Source organism: Stegostoma tigrinum, chromosome 40, assembly GCF_030684315.1.
Source record: "Stegostoma tigrinum isolate sSteTig4 chromosome 40, sSteTig4.hap1, whole genome shotgun sequence".
Taxonomy (NCBI): Eukaryota; Metazoa; Chordata; class Chondrichthyes; order Orectolobiformes; family Stegostomatidae; genus Stegostoma; species Stegostoma tigrinum.
Window position 1 is genome coordinate 12,407,160 of NC_081393.1, and position 13,243 is coordinate 12,420,402.

A 13,243-nucleotide genomic window follows, 5' to 3' on the forward strand; every position below is an offset into this window, starting at 1 on the left:
CACTGCATTTCCCTTGGCTAATCCACCTAATTTACACGTGCCTAGACACGGTGGACAATTCAGCATGACCAATTCACCTGATCTGCACGTCTTTGGACTGTGGGAAGAAACCACAGCACCCGGAGGAAACCCACACAGACACGGGGAGAATGTGCAAATTCAGTCACCCGAGGCTGGAATCACACCTGGGCCCTTGGTGCTGCGAGGCAGCAGGGCCAAACACTGAGCCACCATGCCACTCCCAAAGGAGAGGAACAGAAAGTCAGAGGTTTCCCATAAGTGAGACATGGAGAAGAATGTGCTTTTGTGTTCATTTTCATAACATTCCCAAAGCACCTTCCAGGAATTGAATTCTTGCTGAACAGGAGTTGGTTGAGCAATAAATGCTGGGAAGGTTGGGTGGAGAAATGGGACAAAATAAATGCTGGGATGTGTTAGCAGGGACAGTTTTCACTGGTACTTTTGGAGACCCATGACTTAGACTGGCTTTTGGCCACCTCTCTGTTGCCGTACAAGTTACATTCATCTGACAGGTGGGTCCACAAGGTTGTGCGACACTCCTACTTGGAGTGTCAGTCTGGATGTCATGTACAAGATTCTGGAGTGGGCCTAACCCCCTGACTGATCCATCCTATGTATGTTATTGCTGAGCCAAGGCTGAGAATTGAATGGTGAAGATGACTTAGAGCGCCACACAGAAGCAAAGAAGTCATCACAATTTGCTGTTTGACATGAGTATGCTAGACACATATATTGAGTAACAGGCATTCACAAGACAAACATTTCTTAATGGGTTTGGGTTATACACGATCACCTGATCCTTTAACTTAAACAAACTTTAAATGACCCCAGAAAATCCCATGATACATACATATATATGTATAATATACATATATAATGTTCTGAAACTCATGTTTGTACATCAATGCTAGTTTCTGTGGATCCCAGGATAGATGGAAGAACTTCCAACCAGGGTTCTTCCTTTCCACCCTATCTAGGCCAGTTATAATTTTGTACATTTCACTTCAGCTTTCTCTGTGCCAGAGGAAACGATTCTAGCCTCTCCAATCTGTCATCACGGTTAAAATTACCAACATTTGGTAAAAACATTGTAAATCTCCTCCGAGATAACAGGAATTGCTAATGCTGGAGAATCCGAGATAACAAGGTGTAGTGCTGGATGAACACAGCAGGCCAAGCAGCATCATAGGAGCAGAAAGGCAGACCACTCTCTCCGGGACTCCCTCGTCCGCTTCACACTCCCCTGTAGCCCCACCACACTTTTCCCTGCAACCGCAGGAAGTGCTACACCTGCCCCCACACCTCATCCCCATCCCAGGCCCCAGGAAGACCTTCCACATCAAGCAGATGTTCACCTGCACATCTGCTGATGTGGTATACTGCATCTGCTGTACCCGTTGCAGCCTCCTCTACTTCGGGGAAATCAAGCGGAGGCTTGGGGACTGCTTTGCAGAACACCTACGTTTGGTTCGCAATAAACAACTGCACCTCCCAGTTGCAAACCATTTCAACCCCCCCTCTCATTCCTCAGATGACATGCCCATCCTGGACCTCCTGCGGTGCCACAGTGATGCCACCCGAAGGTTGCAGGAGCAACAACTCATATTTTGCTTGGGAACCCTGCAGCCCAATGGTATCAATGTGGATTTCACAAGCTTCAAAATCTCCCCTACCCCCACTGCATCCCAAAACCAGCCCAGCTTGTCCCCGACTCCCTAACCTGTTCTTCCTCTCACCCATCCCCTCCTCCCACCTCAAGCTGCACCCCCATTTCCTACCTACTAACCTCATCCCGCCCCCTAGACCTGTCCATCCTCCCTGGACTGAACTATCTCCTCCCTACCTCCCATCTACACTCACCTTTGCTGGCTCCATCCCCGCCTCTTTGACTTGTCTGTCTCCTCTCCACCTATCTTCTCCTCTACCCATCTTCGATCCGCCTCCCCATCTCTCCCTATTTATTTCAGAACCCCCTTCCCCTCCCCCATTTCTGATGAAGGGTCTAGGCCTGAAACGTCAGCTTTCCTGCTCCTATGATGCTGCTTGGCCTGTTGTGTTCATCCAGCTCTACACCTTGTTATCTCGTAAATCTCCTCTGTATCTTCTTTGTGATAATTGCCTACCTTTGTTGCAGGAACCAGAACTGTATGCAGTACATCTAGCTGCAGCTCGATTAGTGTCCGAAATTTTCCAGATCTTTTACTCTCAGCATCTGCCAATAATTGAACAACTAACATGCTTCCAATACCAAGTGTCCCCAGTGTAATTAGACATAGTTTCTGATCCCCTCGGCTAATTGAAGGCCAGCAGGAGTCCCCATCTTCAAGATCAAAGCCAAGAAGGTTCTCTCACTCTACACACCTCAGAGACACTTGTGCAAAGAATGACTTATGTGAATTCATCCAATAACTTCAATTCTAAAACCTACACTTTAATTTCTTCACCATCACTTAAAGCTAAACGCAAATCAAAATAATGAATCATTTCAATCAAGGGTACAGAATAGAAGGAAGTGGAAATTTTCTATTTTTTTTAATCACAACCTAACCAATGGTGAGAATTATCTTTGCCTTATTTGGCCAGTCACCTAGTGCAGTTGCTTAACTCAATTCCGATCTGAACATAACAGAAACCACTTCAGTTTTCAAACATTGGGAACTGTGCTGAAAGGTGCAAAAGCATTGCATCAGGTCTTTCATTCTCTCTTCACTTTGTTCTAGTACAGTCTTTCTCACAGAAGTTTGCTCTGCAAGTACTGAATTCAGCATTTAAAACCCAGCAGGAAACCATGTTCAGTGGGAGCACAGGCCAGAAGATCAGCACCGCACATTTGCAGCCACATCACTGACTAGCTCTTCAAATCTGGTCTGCCTGTCAAGGGCATGAGATCGGTGAATTTATTTCCCTGGAGAACTGAGGCATGGATCTGATACTGGCCCCCAAGGCCATGGCTTAAATACAGTAGCCCTTACTGTCAAAATAATGGACAGGCTTTTGATGTTATTTCTGCTGAAGCTCAATTCAGGGTATGGGCTATATGTATATATCAAGTTTGTATGTGTAGTTATACATATCTGTTATACATATCCCTATACATATCCCTATACATATACAAAACCCAAACTGTACATCAGCACAAATAGCCACCAAAAACCTCACCATTAGTTTGACAGTCACACATAGATATACATATGTGTATGAAGGAAGATGCACGTGTGATGCAGATACCTAGAAATACTGTCCAGTTCTCAAGCAGCATCTCCTTCAGATTCACTTGTAAAATGTTATTAGTGTGGTGAAGCCCCTGTTCCTGTTGGTTAGAAATAGACAGAACTCACCAAAAATGCTAATTGTTGTCTAGTTCAGTCCAAATACTTTTTAATTCAGTGATCTATACTAATAATTTCCAGCCACTCTGTCCAGCACTGGAAATGATATGTTATCAACATGGAGTCTCATTCCTACACATTTTATTCGTTAGTGGTGATTTTAAAAATGCTCAAGTTTAAAACATTTTTATTAAATCACTTTTTGTTTCTGCCTCTCCCTCTGAATTCATCCAAACTTTCTCTTCCCATCTTTACCTCAGTTATGCATCTGATTTGACATTTAGTTTATGCAGCCTCATTTCTGCTTTCCTCAGCCTGAGAATGTAAAGATTCTGAAATTCGAATCTGAGCCCTCAAAACATTGTGAGCCCTCTTTGCTTAGCTCTCAGTTGCTCATTTTCCCTGACAGTAAGATTATCAGCTTGCACTTTCAGTAATATGCTGCAATCAAATACTGTAGGTCTGAACCTGCCAGGGCAGATACATTAGATTCCTTGTAATCAGAATCATGTGGTTGGGCTCTTCCTATGAGCAGACACATGCCAGTGAGGAGTAATATTGTCGAGATTGGAATGTGGAAAGTTTCGGGTACTGATGGTGTTGTATTTTGCTCGTGTAAGGTTCATTTCCTGTAAGAGCAGTTCGCTTTGGGGGAGCTGGACTCAGAAAAACACCTTCCAACTTTTACAAAAAATGAAAATAGACTGCAGGAAGAGTCTTTTTACACACACTCCAACTTGCTGTCTCCCCTAACCCTGCCAGCCCACTACAAACCCCACCACCACAACATATGTGCGCCTATGTCAATGACAGTAGGCAGGATGAAATCACCAAATGCGGTTCATCCTGCATTCAACATCCAAACACCTGTCAGAACCATGAGATACTGATCAGACATGTGAACTGCCAGCACCCACCTCCTACTCCTGCACACCAGGGCTGCTGAAGCTAGGTGGAGCAGTTGGGTTATTGCCCATTTTGGGTTCAACACAGGCCCTTTCCAGGCCAAAGCAGTTCACTTAATCGTTTCCATATCCAACACCTTTTCTGCTTAGCTGCAGCTTGTACTATCTACAAGATGCACAGAAGCAACTATTAAAGAATGCTTTGGCAGCATCTTCCAAATCTGTCACCTTTGCTACCTAGAGGGACAAGAGTAGCAGATACATGGGAACACCATCCACTGAGAGGTCCCCTCCAAGCCATTCAGAATCCTGATCTGGAAGTATATTTCTGTTCCTTCATTGTCACCGTATCAAAATCCTGGAACTCCTTTCCTGAGAGTGCCCTATTGGGTCAGACCTTGGCCATGTGCACTGCAGCAGTTCAAGAAGGAAATTCACCACAACTTGCTCCCGGACAACTTTGGGTGAGCATTGTTCATGACTCCCAAGTGATAAAATTTTTTAAAAAAGGAATTGGAAACTCACTTCTGGGATCCTCCAGCCTCTGCAGCTTATTAATAAAACACAGTTGTGCATTTGCACATAAGAGAAGCAGAGTGGAGCAGCGGCCAGATGCCAGGAGAGTCTTATGGTGTATCCAAGTGCTCTTGTGCACTGCAGTGGGCCTGACAGTGCTCTGACTTCATCATGTTTCCACTTTAGGATTTGATTGAGAGAGAGTTAACGCCACCACCAAAACAACTGTGGGCTTCAGTGGGTGTTGAAACACAGCTGTATGGGCCAGCAATACAAAAACCACAATGCTTTCCTGTACAGGTGGAACAAGAAACTGAATCATTTGCTTAGTTGGAGGTTATGGTGTACTCGAGAGTACAACTGTGAGACAACTGAGAAAGACTTGTCTTTCTATCACTCCTTGTATGACCTCAGCATGTCCTTAAATGTTAAAGTACAGCCACGTGCACAACATAGCAATACACAGCAGCCAATTTGTAAACTTCCACAAAAATGACATTGTATTTTAATGACATTGAAATATTAAAACCTTAGGGGATCTTTCACATTTACCTGATAGGGTGTAAGAGGCTTGATCAAGCCTCTGAACTGCAAGGCAGCATCTCCCATATTGAAACCCTCCCTCAGTTCCACACTAATATGTCAGCCCTTGGTTTTTGTGCTTTTTTGTGACCTGAACACAACCTTCTGACACAGAGTCATCAAGCTGCCTGAAGAGTGGGTCAGTGGCTGTGCTTCAGGCATCTTTTGGCACCATGCTGAACTTGACCTCTGCATTTGGGGCGCTTCTGACATTCCCTCCTCTGTTGTTATAAAAATGCGATGGCCCTCTAATGCTTCCTGCCGGTGATGTAGCTGAAACCCGAAGTAGTACTATCGAGAGAACACAGCACATCACAGACTATCACACTCAGATTGGTTTTTAAGAGTTTAATTGCAATACAACAGTTGGGGATTGCCACCTGCTATTGCGGTCAGTCTAAAAAACAAGTGGGATGTCTGGAAACTATGGACAGTGAAGGTTGCACAAAGGTATAAATTAGCTCAGTTTATTTGAGACCAGCCAGTTATCAGCATGGCATGGATAGATGCACAAGTAATTTTGAGACATGCTCAGGAAAGATTTTTAAAAATTAATTCATGGGATATGGGCGCCACTGCCTGGATTAGCATTTATTGTCCATCCCTTATTGCCCAGAAGACAGTTAAGAGTCAACTACATTGCCATGGGTCTGGAGTCACATGTAGGCCAGACCAGGTGAATTAGGCAGATTTTCTTCCCTGAGGAACATCAGTGAACCAGATGGGTTTTTCCTGACAGCCAGCAATGGTTTCATGATCATCCTTAGACTCCTATTTCCAGATTATTATTGAATTCAAACTCCACCATCTGCCACGTGGGATTTAAACTCGGTCTCCAGATTATTACCTGGGTCTCTGGATTAATAGTCGAGCGATAACACCACAAGGCCATCTTCTGCCTTATTTTAGATTCAGATGCCAAACACAGAATGTGATTAGATCCAAAGACTATTGGGGAATTGGAACACAAAAAATAAGAAGGGATGGATTCAGTGCTTTGTTAAATGTAAAATCTTCTGAAGACCATACTAAGAAAACAGTTTCTCACCATACCTCCAAGCCAGCTTTGCCAGGATCTTCAAAAATGTGTGCAAAGACTTTGGTCATTGTGGCCAACTGGCATTTGGCCCTCCTGCATGCCTTCTTTCACGTAGTGGCCTTGATAATGTGGAGTCCTGTCTAAAGTTCTAGAAGAAGGCCTTCTTAATCATGGATGTATGGAAGGAAAGAATTTGTGTTCATAGACCGCCTTTCACAGTTAGAAATCGTCTAGGAAAGCTCCACACTGAATTAATTTTTCCAGTGTTATCACTCTGGGTAAATAGAGCAGACAATTTGCAAAATATAGGGTTCCTCAATTTTTGATTTATGATTGATTAATTTATTTTTCTGGTGTTGGTGACAACATCCAAAAAGCTCTGTACCCTCGTTCACAAAATCCATCTCCACAACAATGAACACAATAATAATTAATATGTCAGCAGCAATCTACACAGGAAATAGGGGCAGGAGTAGATCATAGGGTCAACTGATCTGCTGATCTTCTACTTTAACTGTCTGGATGTATGTGGCTCCAACAACATGAAAGAAACTTGACATCATCCAAGACAGAGCAGCATGCTTGATTCATGACCCATTCACCACCTTCAATATTCACTCCCTTGAAAATGAACATTGAGTGGCAACAGTGTGTACCATCCACCAGATGTACTGCAGTAACTCACCAAGGCTCCTTCACATCACTTTCCAAGTCTGTAATCTCCTACAAGGAGAAGCGTAGCAAATACAAAGGAACATCACCGCTACAAATTTCTTCCAAATCTCACATCATCCTGACTTCAAATCACATTGCTGTTCTGTCATTGTTGCTGGTTGAAAATTCTGTAACTCTCTTCATGACAGTCCTGTCAGTGTGTGTACGTCACATGCACTGCAGGAGTTGAGAAGGTGGCTCATCACCTTCTCCAGGGCAACTAGGGATAAGCAACAAATGTTGGCCCAGTCAACAATGTCCACATACCATGAGAAAATTAATAAATGAATGTCCCTATCCTGCCCATTTCCCACATATCTTGAATCTTTCAGAGACCAAAAATCTGTCTATCATAGCCTTAAGTATATTCAACAATGCAGTATCCATTACCTTCTTGCATTGAGAATTTCAAAGATTCAAAGCCCATCAATAAAGTACTTTCTCCTCATCTCAGTCCGACGCAAATGGAAATAATTGCTGGCATCTATCTTCCAAAGTCCTTTCAGAATCTTGAAGGTTGCAATGAGGTTGCCTTTCATTTGTCTGTCTCTGGAGCACACTGACCTAATTTATTCAATCTCTTGTTTCTGCTTCACAGTTAACTGAGAAACACAATGGAAAGGGTCATTCCTTTGTGCAGCTTCATACTGTGTAATCCTGTGTTTCGACAACAAAATGAACTCTGCTTATTCAGGGAGACGAATGATGACAATTGCAGGGAGAGTAGAGAGCTCAGTCTGTATCCCAGCCAACGTTCAACCAGAATAATATGAATTCATGTGATTATTGTGCATTCTGTGGGTAGTTTATGACAAGGAATTCACTGTCTTCTTTGCTTTGGTTGAAAGGTGAATGGGGGCGAAAATCAAGAAGCTGCTGAATCGGCTACACATAGTGGCTTGAAACGTTCCTTAAGCCACATTCCAGTGTCCGGAAACAAGCAAACATTAGGACCTCAGGTTTTGAAAAGTGGGTACTGTGTGAAACAGGGCATTGTGGTAAGTACTCTCATCGGGAAATTTTAATTGTTGTTTCTGAGAATAAGGTGCAATCTTAAAATAATATGGACTCAATCTGGATTGCTGTCAGCTCATGCATTTGGCTGAGATTAGCCCAAATTTAAATAATTTGACAAGGAGTGCCTGGTATTTTAAATGTTGGAGTCGTATTCTGGGGCCTGCAGGCACAAACTGCCTGATGGAAAGTCAAGGATATCACAAAAGCAAAAAAAAAGCATACAATGTGGTGTGAAGCTACAGGATTAGGAAGCCTTTAAAAGCCTGCAGAGGACAACCAAATAAACTAAAAAAGCAATAAGGGGGAAGAAGATAAGTGAGTAAAATAAAAGAAAATTACCAGATTTTTTTAGATATAAAAGGTAAGAAAGAGGCAAGAATGGACTACTGAAAGTAGTAAAGGGAACAAAGAAATGGCAGAGGAACTGAGTAGGTACTTTGCATCAATCTTCATGGTAGAAGACACAATTAGCATATCAGAACTGCAAGACAGTTTGGGGGCAGAGGTGAATGTTGTAACCATCACTGAGGAGAAGGTGCTGGGGAAGCTGAAAAATCCGAAAGTGGACAAATCACCTGGACTGGAAGGCCTGTACGCCAGACCTCAGAGGAGATGGCCGATGAGATTGTCGAGGCATTGCTAGTGATCTTTCAGGAATCATTGAATTGAGGGAGGATCCCAGAGGAAAATGGCTATTGTCACACCCTTGTTTAAGAAGGGAGGGAGGCAAAAGCCAGGAGATTATAGGCTGTTAACCTGACTTTGGTCATTGGTAAGATTTGAGAGTCCATTATTCAAAATGAGATTGTAGTGTTAAATAGGGTTGAACCAGCACAGCTTCATTAAGGAAAAGTCATGCCTGACAAATCTTCTAGTATTCTTTGAGGAGGTAATGAACAAGTTATAAAACAGAGAGCCAATGGGCATGATTTATTTGGATTTCCAGCAGGCCTTTGACAAGATGCTGCACAAAAGGCTACTGAATAAAATCAGAACCCATGGTGTTGGGGATAAGGTACAAGCATGGATAGAGGAGTGGCTGATTGGCAGCAGGCAAAGAGTGGGGAGAAAGGGGTTTTTCAGGCTGGCAGCCAGTGACTAGTGGAGTTCCACAGGGGTCATTGTTGGCACCACAGCTATTCATGTGATACATTAACATTCTGGACGAAGAAACTTAGGCCATTGTTACTGAGTTTGCAGATGATGCAAAGATAGGTGGAGGGGCAGGTAGTATTGAAGAAGCAGGGAGGCTGCATTTGCACTCAGGCAGGTTAGGAGAGTGGGCAATGATTTGGGAGATGGTATATAACATATGAAACTGTGAGGTACTGCAGTTTGGTGCAAAGAATAAAGACGCAGACTACTTTCTAAATGTGGAAAGGCTTTGGAAATCACAAAGGGACTTTAGAGTCCTAGTTGAGCATTCTCTAAAGGTTAACATGCAGGTTCGGTGGCAAATAGGAAGGCAAATGCAATGTTAGCATTAATTTTGAGAGGGCTAGAACACAAGTGGAGAGATGCACTGCTGAGGTTTTATCAGACTTTGATCAGAATATGCAATATTATGAGCTGTTTTGGGCTCTGTATCTCTGGTAGAATGTGCTGGCCTTGGAGGGGATCTGAGAAAGTTTATAAGAATGATCCAGGGATGAAGGACCAATCATATGAGAAGTGGTTGAGGACTCAGGGTCAGTACTCAGTGGAGTTTGGAAGGATGGAGGGATGTCTGATTGAAACTTAACATACACTGCAAAGCCTGGAAAGAGTGGATCTGGAGATGTTTATACTAGGAAGAGAGACTAGGACCACAGGGCACAGCCTCAGAGTGAAGGGATGAGTGAAGTGAGATGAGGCTGGTGAATTGGTGGAGCTTATTGTCGCAAAAAGCTGTGGAGGCCCAATCATTGAGTGTCTTTGAGACAGAGATAGATATGTTCTTGAGGGGAAGAGTCAGGAGAATAGGTTGAATAATATGCCAGCTATGATCAAATGCCGTAATGCTGCTCCAATATCTTGGAGCCCTATGGCTCTGACCTGAGCGATGCAGCTGCTACAGGCTAGCCTATGTGAGCCTCGGTGCTATGAAATAATGGCCAAACCTCATAACCTCCCTCCTGCATCTAAGCAATATTCAGCACGTGAACAATAGAATAAGTAAGTTGACTCAAAGTTTTTTGTGCAATTTCATGTTCTGTATTTCCAGTTATCCTTTGTTTTCTGAAGTGCCAGCGCATAACACCTCCAGTTTAGTTAATGAACTTATAATTAATGTTGCAGAGAAAAAGCTGGAAGAGGAGATACTTCACACTGGATGAAAATTTTTTCAGTTACTTCAAGTGTGAATTGGTAAGCTGAAATTGGATGATTTTCACGATGAACTCGTTGATGTTTTTCAATCGGCTTCTCCAAGTTTGCTTTTTACTTCGGTTTTCTCAAACAGGACATTGCATTTTTTAAAAATAGAAACTGTCCTCATTTTGATCTCAGTTGTACCACCAAAAACATGAAACTTAGGCATCATGTAAGATATAAATGTGATTGCACCAAAGTCTCATCTGTCTTTACCATTGTAGTGTGCTATCACAGAGGTCTGTTAAAATATCTGATAGTATTTTCAAAGACCAATTTTGTTTTACATCTTCTTCTGCTCTCCATTCCCTTGAGTCTCCAGCAGTGACAACACAGCAAATCATTGCAAGCTTTGGTATTTCTGTGATCAAATGCTTTGTCAAATGCTCCAAGCTGCACACTTTGAGATTTCATGGAAGGATCAGAAGCGGTTACACTATCCCTTCATGGAAATATCTTGTTGGCACTAAGTGAATGCTAACTTGTGAGATAGAGAGTTGGATTGGTAGAGTCTAAGCAATACTCGAGCAGGACCCACTGCCTTTTCAGCAATGATCCAGTTGAATGGCTGAACAGGCTCTTACAGAGGAGTTGATGGGAGAAGAACATTGGGTGAGTCACCTGAAATAACTCCACAGAGGCAGATATCCTGTCACTAAGTCACTCTTTATTTGCACATGAAAAGTGCTTGACTCTAATACTGCCTCTTCAGTGTCAGCTCTCAGAGTACTAGTATTTCTGACACTCTTGTTCTTAGCTATCAGCCAGGGCTCCCTGATTGGACCAAATTAACAACCCCAGTCAGGGAACTCAGATTGTATATATCCTTCCCTATTAGACCTTACAAAATGTGTCACCTCTCACACCTACATTAACATCCAAGTTGTTCATGTACATAACAAAGAGTAAGCGTCCTAGACTGATCCTTGTGATACACCCTGGTCACTGACTTCCGATGACAAAAACAACCCTCTACCATCACCATTTCTGAAGAGGGGTCACTGAACCTGAAAGCCACATGCTACCCAGACCTGCTCTCTTTTTCCAGCAATTTCTGTTTTTGCCTCCAATATCACCCTCTGTTTCCTATTACCAAGCTAAGTTTGGATCCAGTTTGCCAGCTTGCCTTGAATCTCGAAGGCTCTTACTTTTTGGATCAGACTTCCATGTGGGGGCCTTGTCAAAGGCCTTCTTTTGAAGTCTGTGTAAACCACACATTTACAAAATATAGACTTAACTGCAAGAAGCTGCTCCCTGTCTATATTTGCAAGATCCTGTCAAATGATATTGAAATTAGCCTTCCCCCAATTTAGACACTTGACTTCTGCATTATCCTTATCCTTTCCCAAAATGACTTTGAAAATGCAGAGTTATAGTCACTATTCCCAAAAACCTTGCCGACTTGACCTGTTTCATTCCTTAGGATTAGATCAAGTCCTGTTCCCTTTCTGGTTGGGCTATCTATGTGCTGGCACCAAAAGGTCTCCTGGATGCACTCAAAAATTCCAGCCCATCCAACCCTTTCACAATAAGGCAATCCCAGGTTGTGTTAGTAAAGTTGAAGTCGGCTAAAACAAGAACCCTGTTTCCCTCACACCTTTCTGATTTACCTACATATCTGCTCCTCTATCTCCCTCTAACTGTTAGGAGGCCTGTAGTATAATCTCAGCAAAGTAATCGCCCTTTCTTTTTTTAAGCTCTACCCAGATGGCTTCATTTGAAGATCCTTCAGGGATATTCTCCTTCATTATTACAATGATGGTTTGCTTTTTCAATGCCCCTCCCTCTCTTATTTGTACCCCTATCATGTCTGAAACCTTTGTACCTTAGAATGTTGAGCTGCCAGTTCTGCCTGTCCATTAATCATCTCTCAGTGATTGCAACAATATCATATTTGCTCATCAATGCATCCACCTTGCCATCAAGTACCTTGAATTAAAATAGATACAATTTGGCTTTCTAGACCTCCCATGTGTCTTATCCCGTCCATTTTTCTCTATCCTTCTCCACCTACTGGACTGTTGTAGCATTCAGTCTATATCTGATCGGACTTTGCTCCTGATTTCACAGCTACCGTGTGCCCCGTGCCCCCAGCTAAATCAGTTTAAAACCTCCTCACAGCACAATGAAACCTCAGTTTGAACTCCTTGCAGTGTTTTATTTCATTTTTGAAGGACCATCAATCTGCAAATCACTTATAATTTGTACAGGAAATGTATTTATCATCTTTCAATAGTTTGCCTGGTCTGCCATGCTTCAGAATGGAAGTGACAATAGTATGCTGCGAAAAAGAGGATGGCTTTGGCTTATGCATCTTATGATGAAACTAATTCCAGAAAGATTTCCCATCGCACTCATACTGTGCCTGATAAAATGTTTTTCTAAATATAAATAATTTCACACCATGTGTTCTAAAATAGAGCCTGTGGAACGGCTCCTTACAGATTTCTATTCATGAAGGCTCAGTATTTGTTTTTGATGAATGCTTATTAAAACATAAGTCAGTTTGGTTTTGCCCATGTCTTTAATTCCTTTTCCCCCTTGGGTGGTGTGTTTGAAAATGGCATGGTTCCACGGTTGCAAGCAGTCCTTTAGTACCTCACTCAAATGTCCATTGTGAGTTTTAAGTGAATGACTGTGAAGCTGAGTTCAACTGGCAAGCACTTGTCTTTCTGGTAAGGCCACTGGAGATAGAAGTGCGAATGCTGGCTATATTTTCTTTTTGCTGAGGCTCTGTTAAGTCAAAGGAGATCAGGACTTGAGTCTGGATG

The 13,243-nt window shown here is 42.7% G+C and overlaps 1 protein-coding gene across 2 annotated transcripts in view; it reads left to right on the forward strand.

The window, feature by feature from the left end:
• The window catches only part of LOC125448010 (pleckstrin homology domain-containing family A member 2-like), a 98,341-nt gene that overhangs the window by 64,214 nt on the left and 20,884 nt on the right, over window positions 1–13,243 (forward strand). For both annotated transcript variants that reach the window (XM_048522880.2, XM_048522881.2), the window contains exons 7-8: window positions 7,955–8,104; window positions 10,401–10,469. In XM_048522880.2, the coding sequence (XP_048378837.1) occupies window positions 7,955–8,104; window positions 10,401–10,469 (219 nt within the window). The remainder of the gene's footprint in view (window positions 1–7,954; window positions 8,105–10,400; window positions 10,470–13,243) is intronic.